Source organism: Mytilus californianus, unplaced genomic scaffold (genome assembly GCF_021869535.1).
Source record: "Mytilus californianus isolate M0D057914Y unplaced genomic scaffold, xbMytCali1.0.p SCAF_5, whole genome shotgun sequence".
NCBI classification, from domain to species: domain Eukaryota; kingdom Metazoa; phylum Mollusca; class Bivalvia; order Mytilida; family Mytilidae; genus Mytilus; species Mytilus californianus.
Window position 1 is genome coordinate 11353836 of NW_026262701.1, and position 17882 is coordinate 11371717.

The 17882-nt window shown below is 33.4% G+C and overlaps 2 protein-coding genes across 5 annotated transcripts in view; one reads left to right on the forward strand and one right to left on the reverse strand.

The window, feature by feature from the left end:
* Positions 1-2689: 2689 nt before the first annotated feature.
* On the reverse strand, positions 2690-12677 carry LOC127700512 (uncharacterized). 4 transcript variants are annotated; one of them, XM_052204026.1, is made up of 2 exons: positions 12596-12677; positions 2690-5722 (listed from the first exon to the last, which is right to left on the reverse strand). In XM_052204026.1, the coding sequence occupies exon 2, from the start codon at positions 5593-5595 to the stop codon at positions 4153-4155; it is 1443 nt and encodes a 480-aa protein (XP_052059986.1). In that variant the 5' UTR covers positions 5596-5722; positions 12596-12677; the 3' UTR covers positions 2690-4152. The 4 variants fall into 4 exon arrangements, with proteins under 4 accessions (XP_052059986.1, XP_052059985.1, XP_052059988.1 ...); XM_052204025.1 differs by having other exon boundaries at positions 12425-12671; XM_052204028.1 differs by lacking the exon at positions 12596-12677 and adding an exon at positions 8219-8240.
* Positions 12678-12864: 187 nt separating this feature from the next.
* LOC127703174 (short transient receptor potential channel 4-associated protein-like) overlaps positions 12865-17882 on the forward strand; it is a 32461-nt gene continuing 27443 nt past the window's right edge. Inside the window, exons 1-2 of the mRNA XM_052207696.1 lie at positions 12865-13037; positions 15828-15950. Coding sequence (XP_052063656.1) covers positions 12936-13037; positions 15828-15950 — 225 coding nt within the window. The 5' untranslated portion in view covers positions 12865-12935. The remainder of the gene's footprint in view (positions 13038-15827; positions 15951-17882) is intronic.

The window sequence follows — 17882 nt, forward strand, 5'->3', positions numbered from 1 at the left end:
ATTGGGTCTGAGTTGTTTAATATGCACTTATCTGCACTACTATATAAATAAATAAAATGGTTTAAAGATTTTCCAGTGGGCGTGGTGATCCCTGTAATTACATGCTTCCAGAAAACAGGTTATCATTTCTATTTCCAGTGTATCAATAGACCTAAACTGAAAATTGGAAAAGTTTGAGAAAATATAGATCTGTTGCATTTTTAATTTTAGCGTTAGAAATAGGCTTTTATAGCACTCTATACGGTATGGGTTTTGCTCATTTTTGAAGGCCGTATTGTGACCTATAGTTGTTAACCTCTATGTCATTTGGTCTCTGATGGATAGTTGTCTCATTGGCAACCATACCACATCTTCTTATTTTTACATAATGGCAGAAAATATGCACATTTGACAGAAATATTGTAAAAACTCAGAAATCTTTTCAACAGAATATAAAAAAGAAAGATGTGTCGCCGTTAATAAAGAGTACAGAAGAAGTGTCCTTTTTCATAATGTTTCTTTTTTTATTTTCAATCATTTTTATAACATAGTAATCTGGGTATAAAATGGTTTAATAAAGAATTCGTCAGTTGTACCAATCTGATGAACAGTTTCTGATAAAGGATAAAACAGCTAAAAAGTATAAAGTATTATGATTGTAATAATGTATAATTTATAGTGATTATTACTACCAAATAATGTATTGCAGTCCCTGGCCGTCATCATAATTCACTTCGGGAATTTGTATTTTTTCTTCCATCCCCTAATAATTAACTGAATATCTGCACAACATCCTCTATTATTTACAGTAGAATTTGTAAAAGTGCCTTTCTTCTTTTATTGGCTGATAAACGAATCATTTGATTCCGTCATATGCTTTCATTTCGTATGAAAGCAACCCATACAGTATGAAAGTAAGCCATGTCGTATGAACCAAACCCAAGATTATAGAATTATCAGCTACACCTACCTAATTAATAACGATTTTTTGCGTTATTCGTGGACTTTGAGCAAACGATTATGCTTTTTAAGATTTTAAAAGCATAATCGTTTGTTTAAAGTCCACTAATAACGCAAAAAAGTAGTTATTTGAAAAAAGTAATTGACCAATCTTGTAAATATGGATAATTGATATGAATATAGAATATTAATTATTTTCCTATTGACCTATGATATACAAGTACAATAATGATTGATTTTTGATAAATATCATACAAGCAATCTACTCTGAAATCGACATCTTCATATTCCAATTTTAGCTATGATCATCTGCATGTATGTCTTATTGTAATTGATTTCACAAGGAATGATAATGCTTTCATTTCACTAGACAATCTCTACTATAGTTTTGTGTTTAATTTCAGATTCAAAATGTGAATAAAATACATTTTTTATTTTGAAAATCTATATTAAGTATAAGAACTTTATGCTGTGCTTGAGAAAATGTATACGAAATGAAAGCAAGTGACCATAACATTTGAAATAAAAAGTGCTTTCGCTGATGGTAACTTGCTTTCGTTTGAATAATCTTTTAAATTATTCTATATCAAAAGGTATGCAACCTTTATCCAAGAAAGAAGACTGAATACAGCCTTTTCTTGAAAGAGAAACAGTTGTACTAAAAGCACTTGACTAAAGATATTTGGCAAACTAATTGTGTGTATTTAAAATACTTTTCGATTAAACAAATGCGTTCTTCCAAATAACTGCTCTCATAATTGACTTAAAAAGAGTTCAATTTAATGTAACAGAAAGCACTTGATAAAACTTGTTAAATAAAATTCAAAGGAATTTGTCAATGTAGGAAATTACATACACGTAATATTGTATTTCATCGATCGTTATAATAACATAATTGTCATTACATTGATCCGTGATAATACGAAAATTGGTCTTTTGATCGATTTGGGCTAAATTACTAGAAACATAGGATATCGGTTGTTATTTTGTGTTGTTAGCAAATTAATGAAGATTGTTTTGACCACAATAGTCTTGAGAGCAACATCGATTGAGTTAAAGAGTGTAAAAAGATAAGAACGGGACCGACATTTAACCATCTAGAGAGTATATATGGATCTGATTGATTTGATTTCAATATCAAAAGTTAGAAGTGACCTGTAAGTATTATCTCGATGAACCGTTTAAAGGACGAACAAACTGATGCACTTAGTGTCCAATCTACGGAAGCCCTAGAGTACCATGCAAAAATAAAATTACATCTTGTGCGCACGAGTAACCAACTAACAAGTTACACATCTTGTGCACACAAGTTACACAACTCCGGGGAGGATCCAGCCAATTTTAAAAGGGGGTGGGGGGGGTTCCAACTATTTAAATGCATTGATCGTCAAAAAAAGGGGGTGTTCTAATCCCCGGAACCACCCCCCCCCCCCCCCCCCCTTGGATTCGCCACTGCAACTTGTGCGCACGAGTTACGACCTTCGTATAACTAAAGTTAAACGGTATTTCTAGTGGGTAAGTTCTCTCTACAAACTAAATAAATAAATAATCATTTTCATTACAGTTTTGTAGTGCGACATGAACAATTAAAACAAACGCTAAGTTTACAAATGCTTCTCAAAAGCAGTTTATTAAAAAAGACTGCTTAGAATGATGTATATAAACTGTGGTTTTTAAAAACCCACAATAATCACTTTGACGAAGGTATACAAAACAATTCCTAAAGATCCAACAAAAACAACTATAAAAATAAAAGAGTATACATATTTAATGTTGTAAATAAATATTTGTTACAAATAAACATTTTATACAAATAAAACAATAAGGATTGCTCAAACAATCCAAAAAAGGCACTATATTAACAAAGTGATTGCACAATGAAAAAGAAAAAAAACAAGATTATACATGTACATGTAAATTGTTTGTGACCTTCCAGGGTAAATGGTACACGATTCGTCATACAAATGACTGGGGTGGTTTCAGTTTCATTGAAACATAAAAAATACCAGAAGTTACTTCGCTGCTACAAAAATAATTGGTGTGTGTTTGCACGTTGATGTTGTCGGAGGAAACGATCGTTGATGGTTGTGTTGATCTTTTGTGCTGTCCGATATGTTTGGTAACTTGTGCTATCCTTTTATGTTTATCTTAAACTATAAACAAAAATGATGTCATTCTTATTCTATGATTAATCTTTAAATTCAATCATTTTAATTGGTTTTGTGATTTCAAGGCCTTACAATATACTTATTTATTGGAATTACAGTTCTACATTGTATTCCGTGGTCAGCAATTTCTAAGCTGTTGGTATTTGCATGTAGGATTAATTTTAAGTTGAAAATGAATTGTATTGATTTTGGCAGTAAAATAATGAGCTAAATTCCTTAATCGTTCTTTTGAATCCCGAGTATTTTGGCACTCTGAGCGTATTGCACTCCTACCAACTGTTTGATTCAAATGGAAAAAAAATCTGATTAAATGGATGTCATAAATTATCCATATTTTATACAGTAACATGTTCAAATATTGAATTTTTACACATGGAAATGCAAAGCGCATCAGAAAAGCCATGGATTTAAACAGGTATACTGTTATTTGCGATCCTTTTAGTTTTATTTTAAAATTTGTCATATTTCTACTTTCAAATTCTAAAAAATAAACGAATAGCAAAATAAAATAAAAACAAAGACAATTTTTTAAATGTACTACTGTTAGTCCTCAATTGAAATTAGTATGCATTAATTTTCGCCTCTGACATCGAACATAAATCAATTAACCAATAGTTTCTAACTTAAAACTTAGTGAATGTTAAATATGAGAAATCATCCTCGACATTTTACTATCAGAAATTTAGAAAAATGAAATAAATCAGTCGCATTTTGCATTTCCACAGATATGTAAATCATTGAAAACGAAGATAACAAGTTAGTTATTTAGTGCACATAGCATCAAAGCACCATTCTTTTTGACTGGAATTAGTTCATTCACAAAACAACGAAAACTATAACCCGAATAATTCAGTCGTTATATTCCGTTGCTCTACGGGGGCTAAACCCTCGCGAGTGGGAGAGTCGATTACGGGGAGTGAGTGTATTATTCGGGTTACGAAAACCACTGTTGTTCAGGCTTCAAACTTTTTTTTGTATTACACTTTATCATAGATTACTTCATTTTATCTTACAGAATTTAACGTAATTCGACGTCCTGTAATTTTTATAGCCATCTATGTGTAGTCGTTGGAACTTCTAATCGCTTTCCCGCGATTTCGGGCAAAAGAGCAGCGACACCATTTAGCGGTTCCTTTTTATTTCTGAACCGCTTATCTCCCTTCAGTGGCTGGATATAATCCTGAATCGATCCTTTGTCGGATCCGTTGTCACATATTGTGATGGTTGTTGGTGAACTATAGTTCTTACTAGTAATAGTTCTCCGCGCAATTTGTTTTCCATTGAGAGTTGTTAATAAAGATTGTCTTGTGTTTTCTATTGCCATCTTGTACGAATTTAACGTTTTCTCGAGATCAAGAGTTGGTAGATTAAAACTGGCAGCGTTATTTCCTGACGAAGTTGTATATTTTAACTGAGTGACGGGTGCACTTTTAGAATCGGACGTGGAAGCTGTTGACAGCCGTGTGATTGGATTAAGTTTCTCCGGAGGTTTTAGTTCTTGTGTGACTGTCCCTATACTTTTGGCAGTAAATACCTCTTCTGGTAATGATTCTTTCTTATAAGGACGAGGAGTTACATCTCTTTCTGTTCCCTTTTCCTTTCCTTTAGGTCTAAACAGCTGTTTTACAGGATCTTCCTGAGGTTTCCGTAATCTTGTATCGTTCGCTATTTCTTTTTCTAAGGCGTTTATACGCGATGAAATGTTTTCAATATATAGGTCACTTCTAGATTTATATAAATCTCCAGGCAATAAAGGAGCACTTTTGATTTCTGGAATAAGATACCCGTCTTGGTCTTTCTGGCAACGTTTAGAAAAGTCGGATGATTTCGTACTTTTCGCGCGTCTACGTGATTGGTCGTTTCTAGTTTCTTGTTTCTCCGATATATCCAAACAGGTCTCTTCCGATTGTATGTCTAATTGAGTTAACTGTAATTTCAATGAATCTTTTTGATCACTTTCTCTTTTGTTTTGTTTTTCAAATTCGCGTTTTAATTGGCGTTTCAATTCTTTCTGATATCTTTTGCTCTGCCAGCTCATAGATACTTGCTCTGGTTGTTTTTTGTTTACAGTGAACCATTCCCTTTTATCTAAACCTAAAAATTTCATTGTTCTATAGTACCCATTGTGAGGCACGTATCTGTATGTAACTTGTTCGACCATTCCTTTCCAGTGTAAATATGAACCACTGTCCAATTCATCACCAACACAACGAACAGTTTGCTTGGCTTCGCCATCTGAACTGGTTTTCTGCCAGTCTGGTACCCTATTGTCAGTAGGTTTAGATTTTCGTTTAATCACGAGAGATGTTTGGTAAGGATAGTATCTCGGGTGTGAAGAAACAGCCTTCCATGGTGTGACTGCTTCGTTCCAGTTATCATTAACAGTATTTTTTAAATTATTTACGTCATCATACTTTGATTCTTCGCTAAAACCGGTCAGAGCAGTCAGCAGTTGACGATTTTCGTTCATATGAACCTCTACTGCCATTTTTCTTTAGAATGACCTTACAATTTGAATTTGCATTACTTAAATCACTTTCTGTTGTTTTCATTGCCAATTGCTTATCCTTTCTACAACTTTGGTTATTCCGTCATAGAAGAAATTACCACTTTTTCTGAAATAAAAAAAAACACATATTGAGAAAATAAAATACAAAAACAGTGTATATATTAATCTAAATATATATGAGTGCATATAACTCAAAACGTCAATTTTTTTATTAACATGTAACACCTGTGGCATTCAGTACGTGGGAGAAACAATGGACAAATTTAATATTCGGCTAAATAACCACCGATCATGGTACAAAACCAACAAAAACTGTCCTCTAACCAGACATCTGCGCTCAAAGAAACATCCTTTTGATAATGTTACTTTTAAATCACAGCAGTGAACACTGAGTGGGACACCACGGCGAGAAGGAGAAGAGAAAACTTTTGGATCCACCAGCTGCATACTTTACAAACTGATGGGCTAAATGAAAAAGATGAGAAAAGATACAGAAAAGATAAAGAATAATGTATTATGTAGCATCGTCCTTAATATCTCTGTAATATTGGCCAATGGACAAACTTCAACAACAGATTTCGTGAATAAATAAATAATCTTGAACTTCATCCAAATTTTGAATTTATTTATTAAGCAGCAAATTTCAATGCACAGTGAGCTGTAAAAGTTTCTTATTTGCATCCGATTTCACCAGGAAAGATGCACGCTCGATGAATCTAGTTTGTCAAGCGCAAAGGACTAAGAGAATAAAAACCAGTATGATATAACCAGGAAAATGAAAATAACCGAACTTTATCCCCGCTTTTAGGTGACATTCGTGTCACTCAATGTTTAGTTTCAGTGTTGAATGTTGTTTGTCTTTTTTAGTATTTTTACCATGGCATTTTCTGAGTTTGATTATTACTCTTTTAAGCCAGCGGAAGGAGTTTTGAATCAAATGGCAGGTGATGCATGTATAACAAGAGACGCTTACCCAGTCCAACACCTGGTCTCGCTCCGTTTTGGGGTTCTTGCGATTTCCGCATACAATTTCACTTGGTTTTCATACTCAAAATGGATTGTGACGATCTTTCAAAATCGGTTAACTTCTCTTGTCCCTTATTTAAGTGTTGAACTGAAGTGAGTTACAATCTTAGTTTTAGTACAAAAAATCAAAATGTTTCAAATCCTTCATGCCAGTAAAAAAAAAACATTTTTTTTTAAATGGTAGTTTTTCAGTTTTACATAACGTTTTAGGCCAAGGAAACTTAAATGGGCGATGGCAATGATTTGTGTCAGATTTTGCATTCAATTTGACATGTTTAACTGAAATTTACTCATAAAACGTTTTTAATTAAAGGAGATGCATCGATGAGACCCCTTATCTTACTACGTATAACTTGAAATCCAACATTCACATGTAGAAGTAAACATACGCCGGAAAGTTTCTACACAATATGTCAAATTCTAAATCGCTTCGAGTCATGATAAGCTGCGTGCAAATTTAACAGATAATATCGACGATCTGCCATCAATACTAATTCTCTATATGACAAAACATATTAAGATATAACTAAAGACAGCAGTTACGATATTTCTGGTTCGGGACATACCAAACAGTTATTTGCTGAGTGAAAGCCCTAAATATAGGTGCACATTTTATGTTGTGTCATCTGTACTATTATTTGTCTGTTTGTTTTTTTTTTTTATGTTTGGCCATGGCGATCTATGAATTTGACTGTTCGTCTGGTATCTTTCGTCCCTCTTTTTAAAAAAAATGTTCGTAAAATTTCTCAAAATATCTATTTATATATTTCAATGCTATTCAAAAATTTAATAGATAAATGCATTATTTTTTTCAATTTTTAATTGAAGCCTTATATAGTTGTACGCAAAGTCTCACAAAATATGTGTTTTCACAAATTTACTGTAACTCAACCGATAAATCGAGCCACTTGAATGAAGATGGGTATTTCTCACATAGACTACAATAGTCAAAATCAGAAAGTTGACATGGAGATCAAAGAATTTTTAAAATAAAGAATACTCTGGTAAATTAATGTATCTTAAAATCAGTTACGCTGAACTGCAATTCTGCATGAATTTGACTGAGTTTGAGTATAAATATGGATACATAGGGCACATGCTGCCAAAAGCTAATCAACTGACTTCTTAAGGTCAACACTATAGACAAGTGTCAATACAAAATGTTAAACACTAAATCGAGACTGAGTTGTCAATAACAGACTTTTTAAAGATATTCCAACATCATATCCCTTCAAGTTAAATATAACTATTTAAAGACAACAACTATCGAGGTTTCTTGACTTGAGACATCCATCACGTAATCCACATTAACATGTGGAGGGGAAAGACATATTTTTGGAGCAGTCATCCCCCTTTTTGAATATCTACTAATGTAATAGTAAATGACAATCAGAAGATCGTACAATGAAAAATCATGTTAGTCTATAATATCGATATAAAGTCAAAGATCAAACTAAATTTAACTTTTTTTCATTGTTTATATGTTATGCGACAAACCTGGTTGACAGGAATTATATCCATTAAAATAACACGATAACACATATCTATAAAGAACAAGAATTTGAAGTATTGTTACCTTTATTTAGCTACCTGATATTTACACATTAAAGTACTCTGAACATAACTGATATTTTAAACCCGTAACAGGAGATAATAGACACACTTTAAAACCAGACCTTAAGCACACTAGACTATGAATATTAAATGAACTGTGAAATCTCCCTCGAACTGAACCTGATATGTTTAAAGCATTTAAAGATTACTTAATCATGGTTCAGAAAATAAACATGAGATACTATTGTATGTGTGTCTAGTAGTTTGTATTGCTTCTTTTTGTAAGTTTTTCTTTCTTCTTTTTAACTTCTTTAAGTCTCAAGACTGAAAAAACAAGTGGACAAATAACGCTATTTTCAGTCAAAATACAGGAGCACCAATAGCTTACTTATACAAAATGCATGTTTGGTTGGCGCAAAGGTGCATCCAGTCGAAGAATGAGGTTAGGTTTGCTACGATTATTGACAAAAATGACAAGATGCAGACGATCTATTGGTATGCTAAAAAGGACAAGATGCAGACGATCTGTTGATATGTGAAAGAGGACAAGATGCAGACGATCTTTTGGTATGTGAAAGAGGATAAGATGCAGACGACCTATTGGTATGTGAAAGAGGATAAGATGCAGACGATCTATTGGTATGTGAAAGAGGACAAAATGCAGACGACCTATCGGTATGTGAAAGAGGATAAGATGCAGACGCCCTATTTGGTATGTGAAAGAGGACAAGATGCAGACGATCTATTGGTATGTGAAAGAGGACAAGATGCAGACGATCTATTGGTATGTGAAAGGGGACAAGATGCAGACGACCTATCGGTATGTGAAAGAGGATAAGATGCAGACGCCCTATTTGGTATGTGAAAGAGGACAAGATGCAGACGATCTGTTGGTATGTGAAAGAGGATAAGATGCAGACGATCTATTGGTATGTGAAAGAGGACAAAATGCAGACGACCTATCGGTATGTGAAAGAGGATAAGATGCAGACGCCCTATTTGGTATGTGAAAGAGGACAAGATGCAGACGATCTATTGGTATGTGAAAGAGGACAAGATGCAGACGATCTATTGGTATGTGAAAGGGGACAAGATGCAGACGACCTATCGGTATGTGAAAGAGGATAAGATGCAGACGCCCTATTTGGTATGTGAAAGAGGACAAGATGCAGACGATCTATTGGTATGTGAAAGAGGACAAGATGCAAACGATCTATTGGTATGTGAAAGAGGACAAGATGCAGACGATCTGTTGATATGTGAAAGAGAACAAGATGCAGACGATCTGTTGGTATGTGAAAGGGGACAAGATGCAGACGATCTGTTGGTATGTGAAAGAGGACAAGATGCAGACGATCTATTGATAAGTGAAAGAGGACAAGATGCAGACGATCTATTGATATGTGAAAGAGGACAAGATGCAGACGATCTGTTGGTATGTGAAAGAGGACAAGATGCAGACGATCTATTGGTATGTGAAGAGGACAAGATGCAGACGATCTATTCATAATTGGTATGTGAAAGAGGACAAAATGCAGACGATCTATTGCTATGTGAAAGAGGACAAGATGCAGACGATCTATTGGTATGTGAAAGAGGACAAGATGCAGACTATCTATTGCTATGTGAAAGAGGACAAGATGCAGACGATCAATTGGTATGTGAAAGAGGAAAAGATTGAAGATGCAAACGATCTATTGGTATGTGAAAGAGGACAAAATACAGACGATTAATTGGTATGTGAAGTAGGATAAGATGGAGACGATCTGTTGATATGTGAAAGAGGACAGCCTTGCAGCAACCAAATCAGTTTCAATTGCAAATTAGTACTTAAACATTTTGTGTATATTCTAACTTATAGTTGAGTCTTATTAAGCTTGACATGTAGTTTAAGCATACTCTAAATGATGAAGGGGGCCCATGATTGCTCTTTGTAATAATTATTATGTAGTTTCCAATGCGTTCTTCATGTATGATGAAGCTCTTAACGATATACTTGTTCAAATTGTAAAGGTTGCTTTCAATTCCGCTGATGTTGGTTCAAAATTAATATTGGTAAATGTCACACTGTCAAACCCATGAAATGAGGAAGAGTTGGGTCATGAGCGATGGTTCCTTCACTAGAAAACATCATCTACAATAAAGGGTAATTTGACAATCACTAGCTGGAAACGGAAAATCAATTGGCCAGGGCGCGAAGCTCCCTATACGCCAACACGCAGTTGCGTGCACTTCGGCATGCTGAAAAAAATAAAAATGGCCAAAAAAAAAATATGAATAAAATGTTTAAAGGAAACACATATATGTTGTCGCTTTTTTAATTGATGAAATGTCATTAAATAACGGCATTTGGTTGACGTTTCTGGTATGTATACGCACATAAGATGTCAGGCGTTGAACACGACATGACGTCGAAAAAGGTGAAAATGCTAAATGGAAAACTATTGACATTTTTTTACTTAACCCGTTTCAACAGAAACGAAAGGTTCTTCGGAAGAACTCATTTCCCAACAACCCTTGCCAGAGTCTGAGAGAATAAATCATGATAGTGAAAAAGCAAATGCAAGCTCCATCTCAGTTTTGACCTCCAAAGCCAACACCGCTCCGTACCCAGACATGTCAAGCCTGCACGATTCCAATTTGCAGATAACAGAAGTTAAGATGCAATTACTAACATCCAACTAGAAAGATGTAAATAATTTTGACTTCCCGGCGAGGTATGTTGATTTTAATTCTTCCAAGTCACTATAAGTGTGTAAAACGTTTCCCCAAAATCATGGAATAGCATATGCCAGGGGTAACTCTTTGGATTTGAAGGGGTATGCTGAAATTAATTTAAAATTGTGTCCAATTCATTAGTAGATATAAAAATCCCTACCCCGAAAAACAGTCAATTTGGAAAAGTACACACGTCCTAATTAAATTATTAATAACAGACCCGAATTATTATTATACTAAACTTGCTAAAGATTGTGTAAATTACAACGTTTGAACCCGAATTTATCGTAACCCAGTGCTGTATCCTTCTGTAGAAACTATTTTGAGTATTATGTTGACAATGCACCCCGATAACAAGTGCTACCGCGGAGAGATCGTTCAGTGTACTACGTCGGTTGAAAACATATGTACGATCAACCATGATTAACGATAGGTTATCATCACAAGTATTAATGCATAGTCATCGGGATTTAAGTGTGAATATTGACAAAGTAATGGAGAAGTTCGTTTCTGCTACATGCAAGACCCGAAGAGCAGATTTTGAACAATTTTGAGTAAATTCTGTCTCACAAAAATGTGTTGCTTATGTATTCAATTTACCATGATTTACCCTATTCAAAAGAATTCTGAATAGTTTTGCATTCATGAATTGTCTATAAGTCCTATGTAGCACCTCCTTTTTAACCCTCCTATGACCGAAAAGTGCAAAAAATATCAATTTCTACATAAAATGGTCCAAAAAATTTTGGCGGTAGATAGGCGTGCACATCATTTTAGTCTAGCTACGCCCCATTATGGGGAAGCACTTGTTAAGTTGTAATCCCATATACTGCAACAATTGAGTTGTATAGCCAGAGATTTAGACTTTTGATCACAGGATTAATACTATAGCCGCTAATTCCTCAATGTTACACACATTTGAAACATAGATAAAATGCTATTTAGTCCAAATAATTAAAAATGACACCTTAAGGCTATTTTGTTTTTTTATGACGCCTCTATAAGCTGTGTCAATAATGAGGGATCTGGAAAAATCGAAATTGTTCAAATTTATACCGTCAGCAGACGTTATGGCCAATTAGACCCAAAACTTTTGTAATTGGTTTTCCTACCAATCCTAATTTTTTAAGCCTCTCAACATCTACATTTTTATTGCCACTTTTGGTGATGAATCATTGCAAAATTAAAAGTTTGTCCATATACCATGTATATATCATGTATATATACTCAAGCTAAAAATATTAAGCAAAATTTAAAAAAAAACTTAACTATTTACCTTTTATTCTTACATTCTGCATGCATTTGACAGTGAAAATGTAGGTCGTTCAAGCCGAAAGTGTATAGAATCCCTCATAACTACTCAATTAAATATGTTAAAGGTAAATACAATTAAACATTTAGAGAGAGATAAAAAAAAATCACTGCTTTGCGAAAATTTAAAACAGTTAAGCACAATTGTCATTTTCCTTCGCTAAATGTATGTTAAAAAAGATAAAGAAAAAATACATACCTTACTTAGTATTTATTATATCTCGTGTCATAGTTCATTTTCACTAAAATATTACAAAATTAATCCATCATTTGAACTGCTTTACAAACTTAAATCTAACTTTGTCATATAAAAACGAAACATCATGATTAAAAGTCTTTAATTTGTTTACAAAAGAAACAAAATCAATACCGTTTCACATGTATAAGGACAACATTCTATTTCTAGCTCCACGAAGCGTCACACCTCTCCATGGGCAACTGTTATGAGTCGCTTACATCATTGTAAATGTTGAAAATAATTATTCTAAAGGACGAATTATTTTGTCATGCACAAATTGGACTAATTTATTATATGCTTAATATGATTTGCAGCTGTTTGATTTTACAGTATTTTGTTTTCTTTCAAACAATGAATTATATTTTTAATGATATATGCGATTGCAGGAAGTGCGTGCGGAAGAATGCGCAGATAATTTTTACCGCCGAGCTCAGTTTCAGCTGTTCAGTGAAAGAGAAAGCTAAAAAAGACAATGATACGACATAAAAAGCGAACTTTCCCCAGTAAAACTTCTGTATTTCTTGCCCAAGAACAATGGCAATATTCAGGAAATGCCTACAAACGCCTAAGTCAGGTTTGTTCCGACAACTGAAAAAAAAAAAATCCCAACCTTATTTTGACTTTCACATTCATCTTGAGAAATGTAAACAAAGATTGGTCTTCCTTTGTATGCATTACTTTAATGAATTTAAGTTATTTATGTGTCTTATTTAAGAATGGGATATAATTCGACATTTGAATCTTATTGGTGTGAATTTAATCCTCTGATGCTGTGCTGTTCGTGCCTCACCTGGGTTTTTCCATTTTAAAATTGAATCTAATCTTCACATTCTTCTATTGATTCGGCCTGAACATGCATGAAATATTTGCCACTGGACATTAAGCAACCATCAATCAATCGCCTCTTGACAGACAGTAGTCCATACAAGATTGCAAACAAATGTATTTAATAGTTTCAAAGGAAAAATAGATTGCCTCTATGTTTAATAAATAATTTACCACAGGTTACTGTTTTTTTCAGATTTAGAAACTGTAGACATACATGTATGCTTATGTTTTGTTTATCAGTTACAAATTTTTCTGGAAATATTGTTATCTTTTATGATGTCCAATGATATCCTTTAAAAAAGAAAACAAGAAAGAAGTTTTAATGCTGTTTATGTTGAAGGTTTTTCAGGGCCTAGATTCAAAGCAACCTTTTACCAGAAGGCACATATATATGGAAAATTCACTATTCTAACCATCACACAGAAAAAGAAACCATTCAAACACAATTACATCCTGCATAACTGTACTTTAGAACCAGTAACATCAGCAAAATATCTTGGTCTAACCTAACAGTCAAATTTGGAGGAACAATGACTACATGTATGACAACATCATATGAAATGCAAACAAATCTTTAGCTTCCTGAAGAGAAACCTAAAAGTATCAAACACCAACATCAAATCCTGTGCAAATCAAAACTTGAATACGCCTGTAGTTTATGGGATCCACACACAACAGAATACAAAAATAAACTAGAAATGGTACCAGTCAGGGATATACATGTAACTCTATAGGGTTATTACAGAAAATAACTTGCATGTGTTATTACAGATACTTTTATGAGTTGTCTACTCTTTAATCCTTAAATTTACTAAATCTGTAATAACATATGTTTGTTATTTGTAAAATAAATCATAAATATTTTTATTTTTAGTGGGCTCTAGGGAACTCTTGAAACTTTGCGCAGAAACTAAATGCATAGCCTTGATAACTAACTATAAATTTAGATTAATACATTTTTCATTAACCATGGTAAATCAATGAGACAAGGCTTTTATGTGATTAACTTAGCTGTAATAACAAGGCTTAGTTATTAAAGGCACGTAACTTGTTAAATGAGACACTTGGGAATTACTGGGAAGCTTGCGCAGAACCTCATTACATGCTCTGATAATTACTTCTTACAATAAATTAAAATACATTGTAATTGAGCATGATCTATGTCTGAGCAAACGCTTTGAAGTGATGTAGAGAAGCTATAATAACACCTTTTAGTTATTACAGGCATATTTGTTCTGTAATAACATAGGTGTGATATGCATGATTGGCAAAATATGAACTGTTATATATCTTTCTATAGTTAAGTATACATAAAGACAGTAGCAATATCAATAGAACTTGTATACATTTTAACAAAACTAATGATGTATATTGTCCCTTTGAAACATGTAACATACATACAAATGTATGTTATCACAGTTCTTTGATTTTTTTGTCCACAATAACAAGCGTATGTTATTTTTCTCTAATAACCCTATAGAGTTATATCCTTGACTGGGTACAGAGGCGTGCTGCCCTTTATGTATGTAACAACTACCACAACACCAGTACTCCAGTAGTGATACATCCATGATAAACAATCTTCAATGGCCCTCACTTGCTGAGCGACGCCACAAAACCAGGCTGATTATGTTCTACAAAGTCATCCATGGACTCATTGCCATTCCATTGCTAGTCCTTATACCAACAGATACTAGAACAAGAAAAGCACATAACCAATCATTTTGGCAAATATTCACCTCAAAAGACAGTCGTTTTTTCCACAAACAATAATACAATGGTACTTGTAACCACAAATTGTAGTAGCGTGTCAAGCAATTGAAACCTTTAGAGAACCTACCCTAATTTTTTTCAGCATGTTAACAGTAACACAGGTTTAATTTTATTATGCCTAAGAATGCTTTTTCCCATGGAGATTTACTTGAGTTATGCCCTATGATTTATTATGTTATTATTAAGTACACATATTGTCATTAAAAATATTAACAGTTCAATGTTAAAGATTTCTGTCAAGTTGAAATAACATTACACAATCTGCTGTTGACAGTAACTATAAGTTTGAGGAACGAGTGTTAATTTTCGTACCTGGGAGCTTGTTTCTCTGAGCCATATATCGGTCTAGCATTTCACTTTGCTATAATACTAATTGATGTTTTAAAGATCATATACAAATGTATTGGTAAATGTGGTTAAAATTTTAATACTGTTCTGTTGACTAATAATAGTATTAATTCATGTTTTAGCTACATGTTCAATGATCAGCAAGTTTTTTTTCAAAGTAATTGTTTGCAAAGGAAATATTATTGGAAATCTAACCATAGGAATTGTTGCTTTGAAATGCTAGTTAACTAAGACTACATGTAAAAATAAAATATTCCAACAAAGGAATGTTCCAGATGACCACTGCACTGCAGTAGTAAAATTATTTGTAGTGGACTTCATTAGTTGGGTTAATGATAGAATTTTATTACTTGTATGCGGCAAGAATAATCTGCAGTTGTCTTATTTCTACTTTCGTTTTGTTATCTTTATTTAGTTGCCAGAACATGTGATTGAGGAGATAGGTGAGGGGAGTGGTATCCCTGAGATAGTAGCAGAGTTAGACTACTTCAGTACACATATGGATGCAGATGATGATCTGTGTTTAGAGAATCTCAAGGTAATTTGTTCTAGAAATGAAATAGTCTTAGTGGAGAGGATATGTATAACAATAATCTGTCTTTTCATTACTACTGTATAAGTGTTCATGACATGTCCCCTTAAGGTGTTTATTACACAATAGGATGGTATAACAATTACAATTCACTGAAACAAAAGGTTGGATTATTGAAACAAAGCTTGGCAATTAACAAGGTATCCTAAAATGTCCAAATCTTGTATTCAGCCTACATTGAATTAGCGGAGAAAAGGAAGAAATTGAATTTTAAATCCTCTAGAACTGACTCTCAATGGTTATCTGTATGAAATGTGTATATTTAGCTATACTATTAAACTACAACAAGTCTTAACTATTTAGTGTAAAAATAAGCTTAAAAATTTGTATTACCCGTTTCAGGGAGTATTGCCCAGCCCGGGAAATCCCAGGTTTTCCCACCCGGTTAATACTTTGCCAACCTTGAATTGTTGACTGCCAAAAACTAAGTCCATTTATCAGTAAAATAGAAATAAATAAAATATCATTGTTAGAGACATAGCAGTGTTCTCCCCAGAATTTTTTTAAAGCGCAAAACTTCAAGGGCGTGTAAAACTATTTTAGAGTGAACTATTGTGACCTGAAGCAATCGATCATAAATCATTATATGCAATAATGCACAGTATTAATATACATGATAAAGAATAAGAATATATATATGAAATAAATTCATTTTAAACACAAAAAGCATTTATATCACAGTCAATTAAATAAGTCAAAATGCATATATAGTTCAAGAAAAATCCTCATGTTCTTCTGGGCCTTACATTTCTGAACAGCTTCAGAAATATTTATTTCTTTACTGTCTGTTCCTTCTAGAGATATAGTAACAAGACAGTTTGTAATTTTATTGGACAGCCTGTTTCTCAGTTTTTATTCTCTTTAGGGTTGAAAACATCATCTGCCTTTCGCTTAACCCATTTCTTCTTTGCAAAGAACATGTTGATTCAGCATGTTTAAGATGTTTGGTATACAACTTTTTAAAACAAAAAAATTGTAATGAACCAGCTGACCAGTGTCCGTACTTTGACATTACACTTCCGTGTGTATAATTGTCAAAACGTTTCTTTGGCAGGTAGATGTAAACGAAACTAGACAAATTCGTCAAGGTTAAGACCAGTGAAATACTTTACTAGTGACATTATACAACTGCTGCAGCGATTCTGTACATATTTCTTGATGGACGAATTAACGATCGATGTTAAAAAATTATTTTATTTCTAAAACGTGACAGTTGACAGGCGAATTTTACTTGCAAGCAACAATTTTTCACTTCCTAATAAAATAAATCACTCCTCATTATTTTTAATAAAAGTTTATTTTACTTTTTTGACGTACAGATACTCTCATTCATAAATTTCATCATTAATTTCTTTAGTAATGTGTATTCAAATTTATCACGTGTATTCATCATGTTCATTGGACGTGTTTAAATAGATTCTTCTTCTCGACCAATGAAAAAATTCGTTATTTAAATGGCCAAGTGATCGCACACAGACAATGTATTTGCGATCTATTTCATCAATTTTGCACTGAAGTTTTTAAAAACTTTGATTTTCTACTAAAAATATCTATCTTCTTGATGATCATTTACGCTATAACCCGATTACATGGTCTGATAAGGCTGGGACGTGTAAATAAGAGACTTTTACTAGTTATCAGTTATTGCGCAACATTGACTGACCTCTCAGCTCACAACCAGCAACGACAATTTTAACCAACATTTATAATTAAAATGTGAAAATTAACATGCTGCGGGATCAAGTATTAAGGGACAGCGGCCAATTAAGGCGCTGCGGGATCAACGAAAATATTTTTGAAGGCGCTGCGGGACCACAGCGTCATATCAGTCTGGGGAGAACACTGCATAGTAGAAGTATGAGCAATGCAGGAAATCTT